The 20,438-nt window shown below is 39.0% G+C and overlaps 1 protein-coding gene across 5 annotated transcripts in view; it reads right to left on the minus strand.

Annotated features, from left to right (window-relative positions):
• Positions 1 to 19,308: 19,308 nt before the first annotated feature.
• LOC147435386 (putative UDP-3-O-acylglucosamine N-acyltransferase 2, mitochondrial) overlaps positions 19,309 to 20,438 on the minus strand; it is a 144,779-nt gene continuing 143,649 nt past the window's right edge. For all 5 annotated transcript variants that reach the window (XM_086488457.1, XM_086488459.1, XM_086488455.1 and 2 more), the window contains 2 exons: positions 20,167 to 20,238; positions 19,309 to 20,084 (listed from right to left, as the gene is read on the minus strand). In XM_086488457.1, the coding sequence (XP_086344583.1) occupies positions 19,998 to 20,084; positions 20,167 to 20,238 (159 nt within the window). In that variant the 3' untranslated portion in view covers positions 19,309 to 19,997. The remainder of the gene's footprint in view (positions 20,085 to 20,166; positions 20,239 to 20,438) is intronic.

Below are 20,438 nucleotides of genomic sequence, written 5' to 3' on the forward strand. Positions count from 1 at the left end.
TGCAACCAATCTCCTACTTTTCTTTCTATAAATTATAGCTAATGATGACATGCCCACACAACATGGTGTAGACTTGATGAAGCTATAAGCTTGCATGGCTAGAACAAGTTATATTGACCTGGCAGACATTGATGGTGGTTGCACATAGTTATCTTCCACTAGTGGACAAGTTTGTCTATCCTCACGAGCATCTCTTGAGAGGTGTGTACTTGATGTTATGTGAATTGGACTTGTCAAATTCATTCTTCACACTGGCCCCATAATTCCTAGGTTTGTTATGCACTTTGGGTGTTAGAATTTTGGAGCTCATCTCCTAGATTTCTTGCCTAGATCTAGGGAGTTGATGCCATTACCATAGGAAAGGAAGAAAATTAGATGCAAATGGGTCTACAAGATAATGCACAATTTGGATTGCAGTGTGAGTAGGTACAAAAAGGCAAGGCTTGTGCCCAAGATTATGCACAGATGTATGGGATTGATTATGAGAAGGCCTTCAATCCTATAGACAAGATAGCTACCGTTTCTGTGTCTATTGCAATAGCTACAACTTTAGAATGTGTGTCAAAATAGATGGATGTAAAGAATGCCTTCTTGAATGAAGACTTGGAGGAAGTTGTGTATATGGTGCACCCACAGGGTTATGTGCATATGAGGCTATGTGACCTTGTATGCAGGTTAAAGAAAGCACTATATGGGCTAACGAAATCACCTAGAACTTGATATGAGACAATTGTCGAATTCCTCATTTCTTTGGGTTTTGAGATGTTTGATGCAGATCACTCATTGTATGTGTGAAAGAATGAAGCAGGAATTGTTGTGATATGCATCTATGTGGATGACTTGATTTTTGGTGATAATGTGGTTGAAGTAGAGGGTGCATAATCTCTACTTATGCAGGAAATTGGGATGAAAGACTTGGGAGACTTCTACAATTTCTTGGGCATTGAAACTGTTTGCACAGAAGAGGGTGTATGGTTATTACAAAGACAATATGCTTTGCACATGTTGAAAAGGTATGGTATGGCTGATTATAAGCTAATTTTAATGCCTTTATATTAAAATTTTTAATTTGGAAAATGATGCAAGTCTAGTGCTCAAGAATGCTACCATGTATAGAACGATGGTTGGTAGATTGATCTACTTGACTATTTCAAGTCCAAACTTGAGCTACACATTTGGATTGGTGAGTGATTTTATGAAACCTTGAAGCCACACTTGGATGTAGTGAAATACATATTGCACTATGTGAGTGCTACTTTGGATTATGCACTCTTTTATAGGGTTGATGCTGAGTTGCAACTCTATGATTACACATATGCAGATTTGGATGGTAGCACAGATGATTACAGGTCTTCCAATGGGTTCATGTTTTCACCTGGGAGTGATGTTATCACATTGAGCAGCAAGAAGTAGCCTATGGTTTCTTTATCAAGTAAAGAGGAAGAGTATAGTGGTGTTGTAGTGGTGGCATGTGAGGTAGCATAGTTGGGATTGTTACTTCAAGACTTTGGAGTACATTTATAAAGGCCGGTTTTCATCTATCGTGACAACCTTAGTAGCATATAGTTGCCTCAAAACCCAATGTTTTATGTAAGGACAAAGCACATCGAGGTTAATTCAGTGTGCGCGAGTGTGAGTGCAGAAGCAGGAGTGTTGTTGTTGTTGGGTAGCGTGGCTAGGGTGGGTGCCATTGTGGAGAAGATGCCATGGATTGGAGGAGTGTGCAGACCAAAGATGGTGAACCAAATCGAGAGAGAGAGAGAGAGAGAGAGAGAGAGAGAGAGAGAGAGAGAGAGAGAGAGAGAGAGAGATAGTCAACATAGTATATGAAAACGCTTGATATTGCTTGTATATTTACTAAAACCCTTACATATGTATATAAAAGCAATCTTGCCATGCAATTGCTAAAAATAATTGAAGCTTTCCTGCATGCCATAAGGGCATGTTCCCATGGGCTGACATCAAAATAAATGAGGGCTTGGAAACCTAACAACCCCCCCCCCCCCCCCCCCCCCCCCAAGCCCGAACTACATCACTCTCATGATATTGCGAGTTTTTGGTGTACTCGTCAACCATGAGTTTTAGATTCTCTCACAACCAAGGATTTTGGTGTATCCATAACCTGGTGCTATGATAGTGAACCCCCCCTTGAACAAATAGGGTGTAGGTTGAAAATTAGCCACCAATAAATGGAGTTTTTGGTTCACTGCCACACGTTGGGTTTAAGGTGTACCCAAATTACCTCATGAGAAGCAGGACAAAAAATGGGCTGAGAACAAATGTTTTTGAGAGGTCTTACCACTTATGTATGTGTGGTAGTGTCTAACCCGTATAATGTGTGTCATGGCAATAACTAATAATTTATAGGCTAAAATAAGGCTTGAACAAAAAAAAAATGATTTTTTCCAACAAAGAAAAAACCTTGAACAAAGCTATGACACTGAACAAGGAAAAATAGCTTTATGTACTCTGCATGTGTAGCTCGTACTGCAAACCTTCGATTGGGGTGCTTTTCATCTATCATATCACCTTTTGTGATGACAAGTTGTCTCATTGGATTAGTCTCTACTGTTATCTCCTCTTGGTGAACCCATTTGAATCCATAAAGCATAAGAAAAACCGCAATGAGATGGCTTTTGAAAAACTGGGAGTCCATTGGGGATGCTCACTTTGTGATTGATGAAGTTCAATTTTGCAGCTTTTTTGAAATGCTTTGTTGACAGGCCCCTTTTGCCTTGACTTGTGAGGGTTTTGAGATGCTAAAAAAAAAATCACCAGCTAGCTACAGAAAGTAACCTTTTGATATGCTGCGCTCTCAAAGGGATTCTCCACTGCAACTTTTTGAGAAGCACAATAGGATCAAGGCTATGGCGTTTTGAGATGCTGGCAAAATTTTCATTATTGATGCCTTCAACCTTTGTACATAGCACCAGGTAGCATTTTAAAACGCTAGTGCATGCTCCGCCTGTAGAAACTTCGTCGCATCTGCAATGTTTTGAAACGCCTTCCCAGGCTTGCCTTGCCTTGCCATCACCAAGAGAACCTCGCTAAACAGCACCTTGAGAAGCAGTATGACCAGTGCATGAAGCTCCTTGCCTGCATCAATTCAATAGAGTTTTAGAATGCTAACCTGCCAGTGCCTCCTTGCTTTGGTCTGCTTGGGCTCTCCGCCTGGGCTCTGATACCAATGTTGGGTGCACAACTGTGAGGGCTTGGAAACCCAACAGCTGTGTGGGTGGATCTCAGAGTGGATAATCATCCATGGCCCCTTATTCTTTATATTATGTAGTGAATAAGGATGTTAGTAGTGGGAAGCACCTGGCCAATATGACCTGTACCCTTACAATCTCCCACTTGAAGGCCATAGTGTCCCAAGCGGCCTATGTTAGTACAAACTTGTACAAATGTAAAGCATCATGAGGCTTCATCCTATGCCCATCATCTCAATGCAATGTGCAAACTGCTCTGAGGCTAAGCTCTTTGTAAGAGCATCTGCAAGGTTGTCATCCGTGTGAACTTTGGCTAACGCAATGCCTTTGCTAGCCCAAAAATCTTGTATCAAATGATACCTAACCTTGATGTGTTTTGAATTGAAATGAGACACGAGGTTCTTTGCTAACGCAATTGCACTCTGGCTATCACAATGTAGCACTGAAGTCTAGTGTATACCAAGGTCTCCCTCTACACGAGATAACTATACAGCTTCCTTTGCTGGCACTGGAAACTGCAACGTACTCAGCCTCAATGGTGGAAGACGAAGTGCAATTTTGGAGACATGACCTTCAAGAGACTGTCGCTCCAGCAAACAAGAAAACATATTCAGATGTGGATCTCCTAGATTCCACACAACCCGCATAATCATAATCAATGTATTAAACTATGAATGCATCACTGTTTCCAAAGTGTAAGCACTTGTTGGGTTGAACCCTTGATGTATCTCAAGATATGCTTCACAACTTCACAATGCTTTCTGCCCAGGTTTTCCATATACTTGCTGACCACTCCCACTGCAAATGCAATATCTGGTCGCGTGCTAACCATGGCGAACATGAAACTACCAATTATCGAAGAATATGGCACCTTTTCCATCTCTGCCTTTTTGGCATCCGATTTGGGACAATCATTCTTGCTAAGTTTTACATATGCAGCTATTAAGGAACTCAATGTTTCCCTCCCTTACATGTTAAAATGTTGCAAGACCTTGTGAATATACTCTTCCTGTGATAGTTCAAGTACTCCATGCTTACGATCTCTCTTGATACACATATCAAGAAAATGATGTGCATCACCCAAATCTTTCATGGCAAACTGCTTGCTTAAGGCATCCTTGAGAAGTGCAATCTCATCTTTTTTTATTCCCAGCTATAAGCATATCATCCACGCACAAGATGAGAATGATGAGGGAACCATCATTGAATCTCCTTGTGTATAAGCAGTGATCCTCTTGGCTCCGTAAATAACCTTGGGATTGAATGTACTTATTAAACTTGATGTACCATTGCCTTGAACCTTGCTTTAGTCCATACAAAGATTTCTTGAGTCTACACACCGATTCTACCCTTGATTTTTTAGGCTTGATCTCAAAACCTTTTGGCTGCTTCATGTAGACATCCTCTTCAAGATTCTGGTGAAGAAACGTGATCTTCACATCCATTTGGACCAATTCCATGTCCTCAATGGCTACTAAACCAAGCGCAAGACATAGTGTAGTCATCTTGACTACTGGAGAAAAAATCTCGTTAAAATATATGCATTTCTTCTCCTTGAAGCCTTTAGAAACCAATCTAGCCTTATACTTAAGCTCAGGATCTTCTGCCGTGTACTTCTTCTTGTACACCCATTTGCAAGGCAATGCTTATATACCCTCTTGTAACTCTATCAATTCCCAAGTCTCATTGGCTAAAATCGAGTTATACTCAAATTGCATAGCTTGGTCCCACTTCATGCTATCTTTCATTTGAATAGCTTCTTTGTAACAAGTGGGCTCATCGGAGTCAATGACTAACACATAGTCCAATCCTGGCTCAAAATGAGATACACGCATATATCTCCTCATTGCCTGACTGCTAGATTCTGCTCTCTCTAGAGCACTAATGGTGGTAGGAACTTCACCAATAGAATGAGTTGGTTTTTCCAAATTGTGGAGGCTACATCTTTAAATATGACTTTCTAATATTTGGCCTCTTTAACAGGTTGTCTATGCATTTTAGACTCATTGAATATCACTTGTAAGCTATGAATAACCTTTCTAGATTTCTAGTGCAAGAAACGATATCCATCTCTCCATCTGCACCATAACCAACGAAGATGCACTTGTGTGAATTGGGATTTAGCTTTTTGGGAATGTGTGAGAATGCTTCACACCCAAACACACGTAATCTATCTAATTTGGCTTCTTGCTAGTCCACATCTCATGCAGAATCTGAAAATTCAACGGAGTATTAGGTGATCTATTGATGATGTGTACAACTATCATAACAGTCTCTCCCCAAAACTCAAGAGGAAAATTCGCTATAGATAACATGGTTGTGACTCTTGAATCATGTGATTCATGCGCTCAACAATGCCATTATGAGTAGGTGTGTACGGCGTAGTAAACTATTGCCAAATCCCTCGTTTGCTACAGAAATTCTTGAACTCTGTGGATACATACTCTCCACCATTGTCGGTTCAAAAAGCTTTTAGCTTTCTACCAGATTCGTTCTTAACCATGGCTAAGAATTTTTGGAATGTAGCAAACACTTTGTCTTTCCCACTCAAGAGATAGACCCACACCTTCCGAGTAGATTCATTTATGAATGTCAAGAAATATAGTGCTCTCCCTAGATATTTGTGTGTCATAGGCCCACATGAATTGCTATGAAACAAATCTAGAGGGGTTTCCAACTCTCTATGTAATGGCAAGGAAGTTTGCCTAGTTTGCTTGCCATAGATGCATAAATTGAATCAGAAAAGTTTAACACAGGTAAGTAGCCCAAATGTTGAAGGATTTTCATTCCTTTCTGGCTCATCTGGCCTAGCCTGAAGGGAATGGGATCGTGCTAGCTAGGGTGGATGAAAGACAAACATCATGCACACAAGTGATTGTGTGTAGGCTAGATTATCACTCAAGCAAATTAGGTTCCAAGATCAATTAACTTGGACTCATAAAAACGATCTTGAGTAGTTTGATAACCCATCACAAGCTCACCATAAACAAGAGAGATGTAATGCAAACATGGAATGGATTTGTTTCTTCATGAAATGAGCTCTAACTAGCTCTACAGTCTTGCACCACTACATGTCGGATAATTCAACCTTTTCTCTCCTTGACTCATACTCTATTGACTCCAGGACACATCTCAAACCTTACAATCCTCCCCTTGAGATTTGGACTAGGACAATATATTAAAGATTCTTTATCCACTAAGGATGACATAGTATCCACACACGATATCAATACAGATCCACTAAGGATGATAGATCCACAAAGGATGACAAAACATCCTTTGAAGGCGGTTAAGCTTACGCGGTGGATTCTGTCGCCGATCGGCCGAAGCAGGAGTCAGTGGCCTTGAGCCAATTGCAGTTGGTTGGCACTTGTGCAAGCAGAGAGCCATCGAAACTCGAGTAAGAAAAAAAGGCGGTTAGCCCTAGCTAGTCGGACCGGAATGGCAACTCTCAACTCTATTGAAATCGTTGCTTCTCATCCGCCCACGTTGCCTCCTTACTAAAAGTAGGATATGAGCTTTGAACTCGTAGCCCGACCCTCTAATTCAGTATCTATAGTGAGTTGACCATTATGCCACACACATTTTCTTGTTGAGGCATTTGAAAAAAACATGGTAAAGTAAACTCAGTAGAGGTCACACACACACACACACACACACACACACACACACACACACACACACACCTAATTTTAGTTTAAAAAATGGTGATGGGGATGAGGATCGCTCCTAGGCTTGAAATGGAGAACTTGAAGGTTCTACGGAGAGCTTGTGTTGAGCACTTCAAGATTATGTAACCAATGGAAGGATAAAATGAACTCGATGAAAATAATTGAAGATGCAAACAACGTGAAAATTGACACAAAATGTGTTCTAAATGCAACACAAAAAAATTTCATAATCCTCTCCCTAATCAAGCCTACCTAGACATGGAGGGTAGTGGCCTCTTGGGTGTGCCAAGGACGTGCCCACACAAATCTATATTAGGGCTTAATTAGTGAGAGATGCAACTAGTTATGTAGAATTCCAATGGACTGTAATGATAATTAAGAAATAATAATCCCTCTAATGGAGATGCTAATCACTAACACACAAATGCATGAAAAAAACCTAACTAGAAAACCATGGAGCTTTGATACCACTTGAAGGGAATGGGATCGTGCTAGCTAGGGTGGATGAAAAATAAACATCATGCACACAATTGAGTGTGTGTAGGCTAGATTATCACTCAAGAGAATTAGGTTCCAAGATCAATTAACTTGGACTCATAAATACGATCTTGAGTAGTTTGTTAACCCATCACAAGCTCACTATAAACAAGAGGGGTGTAATGCAAACATGGAATAGATTTGTTTATTCATGAAATGATCTTTAAGTAGCTCTACAATCTTGCACCAATACATGTGGGATAATTCCACCTTTTCTCTCCTTAACTCATACTCTACTGGCTCTAGGACAAAGCTCACACCTTACATAGCCGGCTAATTCACAAGTCAATGGAAGGCTACTCGGCTACATAGATAGAAATCTCTTTGATTGAAGAGATATATAATGAGTACAATGAGCTAGATTTTTGACCTTTTATGAAAAAGATATTTTCTTTACACACCATCCAAGAACCATTGCCAAAAATAGTAGTATAGCCTAGAGCATCAAGCTGACCAATTGACACCAAACTCTTAGTAAATGAAGAAACATGTCTGACTCCACGAAGCATAAATTCAGTGCCATTTGTCATGCATAATTTGACATCTCCCATACTACATATATCAAGCTGATACGAAACTCCAAACTTGACTGAACCATGCATAGCAATATATGTGGAGAACCATTCCAGATGGGGAGTAACATGGAAACTGGCATCTGAATCAATGATCCAATTTGCGCATAAAACTCATCAAGAGCCAATAATGCATCTGGACTCAAATAGACAATGAAAACAAGCACATCTGACAACTATTGCACGTCTGACAACTATTGCACGTCAAGAACAACCTCTAGAGGTGGAGATTCAACCACATTGATCTCCTTTATCTTTACACTGCTCTTTGGAGTATCAAACTTCACTATATCTTTGCCCTTTTCATGCTAGAAAACATGACAATCTTTCTTTAAATGGCCTTTCTTACTGCAATGATAGCATTCTACATTTCTCAAGTCACGACCTCGACTCTTGCTACAATTCTGGTGATCCTTACGATCTTGTGAATGATTGCGGCTATGACTAAATCCACCTCTTTGCTTATGGCGATTATGGTCACTTTCCATATATGCATCTCCATGTCCACCGCTATTATCTCGAGAGACAGACTTCTAATATCCTCAGTGAGCAATGCACTAGTAACTTCATTGAATTTCAGTTTACCGCTTAGTGTGGAGTTACTAATCGCAGTATTGAACGTATCCCAAGAAGAAGGCAAAGAGCATAGCAACAAAATGGCCTTCATTTCATCATCAAAATTCAGCCCTTTTGATGTCAGCTAAAAAAAGATGCTATTGAACTCATTCAAGTGTGCACTAACATTGCTACCTTCTTTCATATTCAAACACATAAGTTTATTCATCAAGAAAACTTTGTTAGAAGCACTTGTTCCATCCCAAGTTGCGCATAGAGAGTTCCAAAGATCTTGTGTGTTGTAGTCTTGTCCATAATCATGAAGAATATGGTCTCGCCAAGATGCAATCTAATCGTGTCCATAGCACGGGCATCCAACTCTTCCCACTGATCATCAGTGTAAGCATTCTCTCGAAACTCTTTCAATGGCACTGCCAGGCCCTTGTTGACCAAGACATCAAGCATAGGTTGCTTCCAAATCGGAAAGTTTGTGCCATCAAACTTCTTTATGTTGCAGTCTTCCCTTTTTGAAGCACTACTAGTAGCCATAACTCAAGAGAATGTGACCAAAGATTTATGGCAAAATTTCTAGGAGAATTTCATCCGAGTTTCCCCTAAAATAGGAACAGAAACTCAAGACAAAATGCAGCAAAATTATTGGTTGTTAGCAGTCAAGTGTACCAAGAATACATATGGTCGACTTGCGAGAAAACTTTGACAGAGTCTCCTCTATAGTACGGGGAGAAAAATCTCAAATTTGACAGGACAAAATCAACGCATAAACTGACAAAAGCAAACCACTGGTCATAAGACTAAAATAAACTGCTCAAACAAACTATCATGAAAATGCCAACTTCGCATCAAAAGCAAAAATGTTCGACTAGATATATAGCCTATTACGAGGATATCGAAAGAGGGGTATTGCAACAACCCGTATCACTGAAAGTGTCTCAAAATTCAAGAACACCCCAGCTCAAGAAAACCTCACGCAAACGACCCTCCAAAGGCTAAGCAGATTTAAGACTAGCCACAATCTCAAAAACGGGTAACTACCAAAAGTCAAGCCAAATCGGCTCCACAGATAACGTACATAGACAGTAACCACAACTCAACGTACATGAGTTTGATATTGCACATAAAAAAGCACCAAAACTGTGTGCGAGCAAAAGAGTCAATCCCAGCGGGGATACACTCTCAAAAGAGCTGACAACAGTACGCATGTGTTGTCAAAAATGTATAAAATCTGATATGCAAAACTCCCACTGAAACTAAGTAATACTGTAACATGTACCTGTAAACCTATGAAACTTGTAAAACTCCATCTGTAGTGTCGATGCCAAATCTAAGCTTCGAGTAGTGTGCTCAAAAAATCGCGTTTCTCGAGAGACCGCTAGCATAGAGAGTAACTACTCTTTGTGTCCCACTAATCGAGCAGATGTTTGTCTCGTAGTGGGACTGTGGACTTAGGCAGTATCTACGAGTGTGTACATCAACAATCCACAAAAAACCATACATTTAATCTCTGTTTGTGTCTGAGAGTTATGTTGATACTGAAAAACGATGCCGGAGATGTTGAAGCCGGAGAGGATGATGTCGGAGAGGAGGGTGCCAATGTCAGAGAAGCCGAATGCACACACACACACACACACAATGTGTCGATGGAAAATTTGGACAAATTAGAGTCAAAATCAAAGAAGCTAGAGACGATGTTGGAGAAGCCGGAGTTGTCGGAGAAGAAGTCAGAGATCATACACACACGCTATGTGTTGATGTCTCTCTCTCTCTCTCTCTCTCTCTCTCTCTCTCTCTCTCTACACACACACACACACACGGTTCAAAACTCTCTCTCTCTCTCTCTCTCTCTCTCTCTCTCTCTCTCTCTCTCTAGCTGTTGTAGCACTACAGTTGAAGACCAAGGACTCCAACAATTTGCCCTTGTTTTCTATTTCTGTAGCGTTGCAGTATCCAACATTGCAACAAAAACTTTAGTGCTATGCAACAATAGAAGCCAGTGTAAAAAATTCCAACGCTACTGTATGTTGCTTCCACTCTTATCTCCCCAGTCCTTTTAATGATATGCTCTTTTGACAGAAAAACTTCAATGCTGCCATCGTTGTTACAAAAACACACTTTTTCTGCAAAGTGTTGAGCTCCTACAACTCAGAATCTCACTCTCTGCTAAAGCTTTTGAGCCTTAGATCAAAATCGGGTCTTGTGCATGCACCGCCATCAGAGCCGGGAGGAACCGTCATTGCTTTGATACCACTTGTGAGGCGAGCAAAAGCGTGCGTGAGTGCAGGAGCGGGAGTGTTGCAATGTGGGTGGTGCTTAGAGTGGATAAATGTCCACATTGTATTTTGTATTATGTAATGAATAAGGTTAGTTATGGGCAGCGCTCGACCAGTATGGCCTGCACCCTTACATGGATGAGCTAATTGCAGATATCTTCATGAAGGCCTTGGAGCATACAATTTTAGGAATAGGGAGGATAAGAGAGAGTGGCATTCATGCTAATTACATACTAATGAAAATGCTAATTGCACAAAGTAATTGGATTAGAGAATTGACACAAAATGATTCTTTGATTACTTGAAGATGACTACAAGAGGGATCTTTATATAGAGCTTCTCATGGCATCTGATCTGGCATCATGTATGACATCAATATAGGCCCAAATCAGCCAAAGCAACTTTCAAGATTCGTGGGTGACCTTTGGAGGCACTTTAGGAGCCTCTTAACTATCTCTAGGTGTATGCACATGACCTATAAATTCCCCCCATAAATCCATGTACCCCTCGGATACCATTTTCCCATGCTATCACATGGTTTCTTCCACCTAGATTGCCTAGTAGACAAGAGGTACATTATATGGGTGAAAAACATCGTGATCCCAAGGAGAGGTTCACAAAGAAGTTCAAGATCATAGGAAGAACCCCACTCCCAACATCCCTCTCCTTGGGCTAAGGACTATGGTACAAAATCATTCATTCATTAATACATCATGCCTACACCATAAACAACTCATCATTCATTCATTCATTCATGGGGTTTTGTGTCTTTATAGAACATCCATTACAATAGCAACAGATCCTTAATCTTCATCCGATTATTCTACCTCTACTACACAATCTTTGTTTTTTGTATCCTCCCCTTGAACAAGTGCTTCTATTGTCATCTTCATAGTCATTTTTGTGGTTGATCTTCATGTCATCTTCATGGATGTCTTTATGGTTGTTGATGTCTTCACTCTCCTTATCTTCATGTCAATAGTCTCCATTATCTTCATCTTTCTTATGATCCTTCAAGTTGTCAATGAACTCTGAATCTCCACTCATAGTGCTCGGTCTCGACATGATCCATCATCTGCATGATATGCTTGGTGTGAAATCTTCTTGAATTCTTTTGAAGCTTTTGAATCCTTGGATGGTGGGGAGGCACCCCAAAGTTGGAGGCTTGAGTGTCTTGATACAACAATCCCATGGAAAGAGGGGCTCTTGGATGCTTGGCAGTGTGGGAACCTCCCCTTGGAAGGATGAGGTCGAAGGGAGCCCCTAACTAGTGCTACCCCATGGGACAAGGGGCCCTCTAAGGACGGAGTCTTGGGCTTTGAATGTCTCGGCAAGCAAAAATTGCGAGGCATGTTGATCATTAGGCTTTGATATATTTGATAACAAACCCCATCTTTAAAGGAGATTGGCCATATGAGTTTTGTTAATCCAAGAGTTTAACTATTCAATGATTCAAAGTTCAAGTCAAGAGCATGTGGAGCTAGCCGAGTGGAAAGGAATCTCTGGCTAGGGAGAACCCAAAAAATGTAATGTTTCTTGAGTTGAGGCAGATGAGTGGCGTCTGCCCGCGGAGCGAGAAAGGCCGCGACACGTTGGAATACTAGTCACTGGACCCCTCTTGAGCTACAAGTTGGATTTTGGAGGGATTGACGTCCAGACCGACTTCCTCAAACCAAAATTAGGCCATTGAGCATTGACCCCAAAACTTGGGAGTCCTCAATGCCTTTTATTAGATGATCTAGCCACGACACTCTTCATCTTTTCTTGTAGAATATACAAAAAATATTTTTCTTTAAGCTTGTCTCCATAGAGTGAATACACACACAAAAACTCTACACACACCTATAAACAAGAGGGAAATTAGGGGACCTAATCCTGCCCAAATGTAATGAATGATTAAGGAGGCTGTGGAAAGCTGAAGCTGAGGATATTTTTGTAAAATTAACCAATGCAAAGAAAATGTTATGTCAAGAATAGATGCAAAACCATGCAATCTAGTTAATGCAAAAATCGTGAAAGCAATGCCCAAGAAATCAACTCTATCTCTCGCCTAATCACCATGGGTAGTGGAGCATGCTCATATCCCAAGTGGTGATTAGGAGAAGAATTTATTAATGATCTAATATGCTAATGCAATCAATCAAGGCTATTAATGATGATAAAGTAGAGAGATTAATAGGCCTAGGTTTGAACCATAGGCTCTGATAGCACATGTTGGGATCAGGGAGGATAAGAGAGAAACACATTCATGCTAATTACATACTAATGACAATGCTAATTGCACAAAATAATTAAAGTAGAGTGTTAACACAAAATGACTATTTGGTTACATAAAAATGACTACAAGAGGGCTCTTTATATAGAGCTTCACATATAGGCCCAAATCAACCCAAGCAACGTGAAAGATTCATGGGTGACCTTTGGAGGCACTTTAGGAGTATCTCTAGGTGTATGCACATGACCTAGAAATACTCCCCATGGGTCTATGTACCCCTAGGGTACCCTTTTTCCATACTATCACATGGTTTCTACCACCTAGACTGGCTAGTAGACAAGAGGTACATCATATGGGTGTAAAACACCGTGCTCCTAAGCAGAGGTTCACAAAGAAGTTCAAGATCATAGGACGAAGTCCATTCCCAAAAACAAGAATCTGCGGTAATTTCGAGAGAAGGTGTTGAGCTTGAGGGGGAGTTTTGAGGTGTGAAGATCAATATGTACTACTTGTGGATGACTATCACTGACAATCATCATCACCAATGCACCTTGGTGGATAGACATTGCCAGTAACACTAAAGCTAAACTACACCAACGTGGTCTACATATCAAAATGATGGCACACTTATCCATCCATCTCACTCACTAGAGGTTCACACTAGACCGTTGTATTAGTTTCCCCTTATGTTGTACTTTCCCTTTTATGCTATTTTGACTTCTTATCTTGAGTTAGTAAAGAATAAGAAGTAGAAGGTTTTGCCTCCATTTGTGTGTGTGTGTGTGTGCGTGTGTGCGCGTGTGTGTGTGCGTGTGTGTGCGCTTGCAAGAGCTCAAGCTCTCTGCTTCTCTACCGCTTAACACCTACTAGGAGGCAAGTGTATATGAGAAGAAAAGTGAGATTTAGTGAGCATAAGCCTTGGTAAAAGCCAAGCAAATCATTGCAGAAATATTTATGAATAGAAATAAGACGTTCAGCATGTGATTGATGAGCGAGGACCATCAACAAGGAACCTCTCAATACCACAAATGTTAGACGAGAGTATTTTGACGTTCAGCATGTGATTGATGAGCGAGGACCATCAACAAGGAACCTCTCAATACCACAAATGTTAGACGAGAGTATTTTAGCTTCACGTTGAGTCAAAAATTTGATTTTTTTTAAACTTTACCTTCCTATTTTTAAGGATACCTCTGACTTGGAGGACTCACATTGCCTTATAAACCCCAAATTGTCATGCCATCAATAAGGAACTCTCAAGACCACAAATGTTAGATGACACTATTTTAGCTTAATGTTGAGTCAAAAAGTTGATTTTCTTTTGATTTTACCTTCCTATTTTTAAGGATACCCCTGTCTTGGAGGACTCACATTGCCTTATAAACCCCAAATTGTCATGCCATCAACCAAAATTTTGTGATGACTCTAAAATGAGGGGTTTACACCTACCATTGTTGCAATTACTTCCCCACAATTTCAATTTTCCCAATGCTTGATTTTTGATGGTAACTATACATTGGAGCCATTCCCCTTGTGTACCATAAGAGTTGAATTTATTTAAGGTGAAGGAAAATTGTTAAAAAAATTCATTTTCTCAAAAGCTTGTGGAAAATGGAGCTTTGAGTTGAGACATCCACTTCATCTTTATTTTCCTATTCTATCACAATTGTTTTGCAAAAATGAGTAACTGAATTATCTTGCTTTATCTTATTCAAGCATTTAGCTCAAATGCTCTAATTAAAGTGCCTACAAACATTATCCATCTTTTCCTTCATTTATCCCAAAGGAAAATATCTACATCTACAATTAGTCTCATTTTGTCCTTATTATCACGTTTTGCTACATTATCATTACTTAGTGATTAAGCACTCCTCTTGTTCAAGGGAAGCCATATGCAAGTGGTGGCAAGAGGATTTGTATTGCAAATGCATAGATGTATGTATTCAATTTGGTCTACGGTGATGACCTTGTGATAATTTTGATGTAAAAGATATTAGAAACTTCTTCAATTCATAAGTTGCAAGACTTTTTTCACCTACGATTATGAGCACCAACAAGCTAGACAACTCAATGGCATAGGGTTTCCTACATGGTAGGTTAAGGTTACTAGCTACCGAATAAAAGAGAATCTGTGGAGAGTTGTTAATCCAATTAGAGAGGGTGAGACTATGCAAAATAGAGACGCACTTACATAATTTTAAGGAAAAGATGAGAATGCCATAGGAATCATCCTCATATCTTTGCATAATAATTTCACCCATTATGTAGATGAAGCCACTAAAACTATTAATGCTTGGGTAACCTTGGAGAGATCTTTGGAACCAAATGTAAACATTCTTTGGCCTAGCTATGAAGGCGGCTAAATTAGCTTAGAATTGTATGTATCCAACTAGTCTACGTCTTATCTCTTCTTCATGTATAGGAAAAATTTCCAATTCTCCTTATATAAAGGTGTTCTCAAGGACTATGATACAATTATGAGCACCAACAAACTAGACAACTCAATGGAAAAGGGTTTCCTACATGGTATGTTAAGGTTACTGGCTACCAAATAAAAGAGAATCTATGGAGAGTTGTAGATCCAACTGGAGAGGGTGGGACTATGCAAAATAGGATGCACTTGCACAATTTTAAGGAAAAGATGAGAATTCTATAGGAATTATCCTCACTTCTTTGCATGATAATTTCTTCCATTATGCACATGAAGCAACTAAAACTATCAATGCTTGAGTAACCTTGGGGAAATCTTTGGAGCCAAATCTAAACACTCCTTGGCCTAGCTATGAAGGTGGCTAAGTTTGTATGTATCCAAGTAGTCTGCATTCCATCCCTTCTTCATGTATAGGAAAAATTTGCAAATTTTAAAAAAGGTTTTCTCAAGGATTTTAATCAAATTGTGATAGCTTTGAAGAAAATGAATCCATACCAAGCCTCAATGAGGTGATTAATTCATTCTAATAGGAAGAGAAGAGACTCACAAAGGATTTAACTATGAGGGGAGGACTGTCCAATGGAGCCTATGCAACTACAAGATCAAGAAATAATGCACTTGTTGCTCTTGTAAAAATAACATATCATGGATTTCTTTTCAATCAAGTTTTGGTTTTTATAATGTTAAAACATGTTATTCTCCACTTGGTCAAAGTGGGATGCCAACAATCTCCTAGGTGAAGCTTAAGCAGCAAAACAAATACAACAAGGCAAGCATGGAATAGTTAAGTATGGTTTTAAATGAATATTGGTAAAGAAGAGGTCAAATATGCGGACGATAATGTCTTACATTTCATACATGATTTTAATTGATTGTGGATAAATTTAATAAAAAATTTCTAGTCTATGATGGCAATTTCAATACTTTATCCTTGTATTTCAACATTCAAGTATGTATTCAAGAGAACAATATTTGATGTAATGAAAGAGATCCACCATTCTATCTCCAAGAGAATCCTTGTTGACGTATCACTACAATGCCATATAACCTTGAGCTTAAGGGGAGGTTGTTTTTAAAGCCATCTTATGGACATCCTCTCCTAAGCCATGGTAATGATGACGTATTTCATGATGCCAATATGACCATGCTAACTCTTATTCTTCAAGGTAAGGTAAGATTTGATGTGTCTGAGGTGCTAACCCTTGATAAGTGAGTTTGTATCGCATCCATCCAAAGCCTCTCTCTACATCTAGAAAAGAGCTTTACTCCATTTTGTTTATTTCTACATAGTAATTAATGGTGGTTTTGCTACTTGTTTTGTATTCGTAGCTTTTCCACTAAGAAGTGCTAATTGACCATATTTACCTTAAATGTATTTATTTAGACTGGAAAAACAGAAGAAAGATGCATAAGCTCCTAGATGAGTTATTCAAGGATGGAGACAGACAAGTTGAAGAAGAAAGTGTGAGCTTGAATCAAATCCACAAATTGCATCTATACATATGCGTCTTGGAGACAATGGGATCATAGTTTATACTTGTCTTTTGCTGAAATATAAATTTTATTGACTATTTTTTGGGTAAGAAGGCAAATCAAGTGAAGTCATTCCACTTGTAACGATTTCAATAATGTAATCAACATGTACTCGTCGAAAGAAGTAAAATCCAAATATTCAGGCAATTTAACATCTGTCACCATCTTTTCAATTTATCCTCACCTTATATGACACAACATTAATAGAAGAGTTTGAAATGGGAGCACGAGACTTCGAGTAAGTTTGAGCTAAGCTTAAGGATCACAATAACCAACCACCTTTGCCTACTCTAGTTAAAGCCATGAACTGGATGCACTCTCAATAGTCACACAAAAACCTTTGTATGTCCAAGGCAAAACATATGTAATGGAATCATAAAATCTTTTTCATGCTAGATTTTGATTGGATTTCATCAAGTTACTACATGCTTTACTAGATGAAGACTCCATAAGTTTTTAAAAAGGGGAGGGGTGTATTGAAAATAAAAATAAACCAATCATGCTTAACTAGATAAAGACCCCATAAGTATTTGAAAAGGGGAGGGGTGTATTTGAAAATTAAAAGACATGGAGCAAGGGCCCAAAGCTGCTATTTATTTCACGTACATAAGATGTTTATTGCATGTAAACTAAACAATGTTTGAATCTTATCTTTCAAGCTTAAATAATCTTAATAACCACCAATTAAAATTGGAAAAGTAAGAAAGATGGGAGCGTTTAACCAATGGTATACATAGAGCACATTTCCTGCAAGAGGTGGCTTGAGAAAGATGCTCCATGGGTGGTGATTATTTTAACAAGGCAAGGTTGCGTAATCTTAAGCATTACTTTTTTCAAATTTTAGTCTGGGAAAAAAAATTTAACAATGTGGTGTTGGTTACAAAGGGTGATGGTCTAACTAAGGTGTGTTACATTGATATGTGACCATTTGTCTCTTATGAATTGATTCCAAGAGAAGAGAGAGTATGTATTAGGAGGCAAGAATCAAAGTGCATCGAACCCATGATATGTTTTAACGTTTTTCTTAAGCATGTATGAGATATTGTCCCTTCATTTGGAAATATCAGGCTGAGGTGTCTTTATGCCTCAATGAGAACAAGGAAAGCATGCTCCTCAAAGGTAAGTCTTTGATTTTATAGTGCATCTTAAAGTACACTCACATTTTCAAATGAAGTACATAGTTTTGATTTTTGGCTCTAAACACTATTTATACACCTTATTCATGTAATGCCTTACCTTGAGAGTGAGATAATTGAAAACATGAAGCATATGTTAGAAAGACCTTTCAATTGAGAATATAGTTTCAATGTTTAAGATTGACTACATCCCTAACTAGAATATAGCTGATATCATATGGCTAGCATATGTAAACAAAGGTTCTTGAAGATGGTGGATTCCATTTGTTAAGAGTCCATAAAAAGAATGGCTTGAGAAACATAGTGTGGTTTAAACGGATTCATTCAGTGGCAACATTTTTTGTATGGAGAGCATTGGTAGTAACAAAATTTGATAATTTAAGTTGCATGTTGTCACCTCAAAATTGGGTGTGCTTATCAAAATTCAAGCACAAAGTCTTGATTTTTGAAACATTAGAAGGGCTCTTTACCTTGGCAAGTCACGAATGATCTTGAAACTAAATGAGATTGACCAAGACTAAAAACCTATGCTTTTGAAAGCCTTGTCTATTCATCAAAATTAAAATTATCCTCTCAAACACCTCCATTTAAATCTATATGTAGACTACAAATATATAGTCAATTGCCAAGACAATCTCAAGGTGACTTCTACGGTAAGTGTTAAAATGTTTATCTATGATACATCCTTTTGGTGGGATATTGTGCTCAACCAAAAAAGGCATCTTGGTCTTTGTTAAAGAAACAAGATGAGCTTTTGATAGCATATATTCCCCCCATGTTGGAGGAGCTCTTTGATAAAAACATGTTATAGGTTTAGCTAAAACTACTAAAACCTTTTGACACTCAACTTGAATGGCTAAAAAATGAACCAATGTCAAACCCAATCTGAAATCAAGATGACACTTGATGGCTTAGAGAACTTTGCCTTGATCCTTGGGGTGGAGATACCTGCTGATGCATTAATATGTTCATCAGATTTTGCTACTCTCTTGACCAATTGTTGTTCAGTTTTGGCATGCTATATGTCCTTAAGCATGCTCGGCAAGTACACAACCATTATAGCATCTTCATTCTTTACAAAGTTAAGACTAAGGTTAGCAATAGGAACAATAATCAAGGCAAAGAGTCCATCATTACATGACCCACCATCACAGGAAAAGATTGAAAATTAAATCCTTGCGATTACTTCCTTCTGCAAGACTGCAAGGAGCTTTGTTTTTAGGTCAAGTATCGATCGAACTTCCATGTGCTCATAAAGTAGATATCACATAAACGAAAATCTCAACACTATCAGCATACCTCCTACTCATTACTTTGTCCTGAAATTTAATGTTGACCGTTTTCATTACAGCTCTAGCATAACTCAAAATCAAGCCCTTGCTACATCCTTGCTATGCACATGACCTCAATATATATTTGATGAGTTGCACATGCAGTTACTCTCACAGTCCTCTTTTTGTACGGACATCCAGCAATTAAGGATCCTTAAAATGTTGTTATGTCGGCCACCAACCAAAAACATGAAGAAAAAGCAACATGAGAGGGTTTAGGCTGATGCCAAGCCTAATGGGTTGCTGAAAATGTAGGTTTCCACTGGCGAAATGAGAGCAAATGAGATCAGAATTTCGATTAGTTTCCAAAATATGGAGAGAAGAAGATGAATTTTTACATCGTAGGAAACAATCGCAAGAAACCTTCAAGATCTACCCGCTCAAGACCTGTTATTCAAGACCTTCAAGATCTATCCCCGACAAGTCTCGATCTCAAGACCTGTTATTCAAGAAGGAACTGGGACAACCAATCTACCACACCTGACTGATAGAAAGGTTATTCCAGTTTTGTCTTCTTATTCAATCTACCATACCCAGGTGAGCTCGTGTGCCTTGACCAAGTTTACAAAAACGAGCCATGCTTCTGCGCCACTCAGCTGCAGGTACCTTTAGTTTACACACCAAAAGCTAGTGTAAAGCGAAACAATAAAGTTGTAAAAAAAAAACATTGCAAAAAACCGATGTGTACCGCTGGGAAGCCAGCATAATCTCCCGGTTTGGTTATATTGCGTGTAACACCACTTTTTGCTGCAATCCTAACCTGTGGCAAAGGGTACAAGGATTATTCTACCAAACTTCATCAATGCTCAGCTTTGCATTTTGCGAATAGCTTAAGAAATGGCATTAAGGTTACACATTTCCTGCATGAATCCTGGAAAAGCCTAGAATCACCTATGAGGCAAAGTTAAAATTATAGACTCATGGTAGCCACTTACAAGACAACTTACACATTCCCTCAAC

The sequence above is a fragment of the Adiantum capillus-veneris genome, chromosome 18, assembly GCF_014529385.1.
Source record: "Adiantum capillus-veneris isolate H3 chromosome 18, ASM1452938v2, whole genome shotgun sequence".
Classification (NCBI taxonomy): domain Eukaryota; kingdom Viridiplantae; phylum Streptophyta; class Polypodiopsida; order Polypodiales; family Pteridaceae; genus Adiantum; species Adiantum capillus-veneris.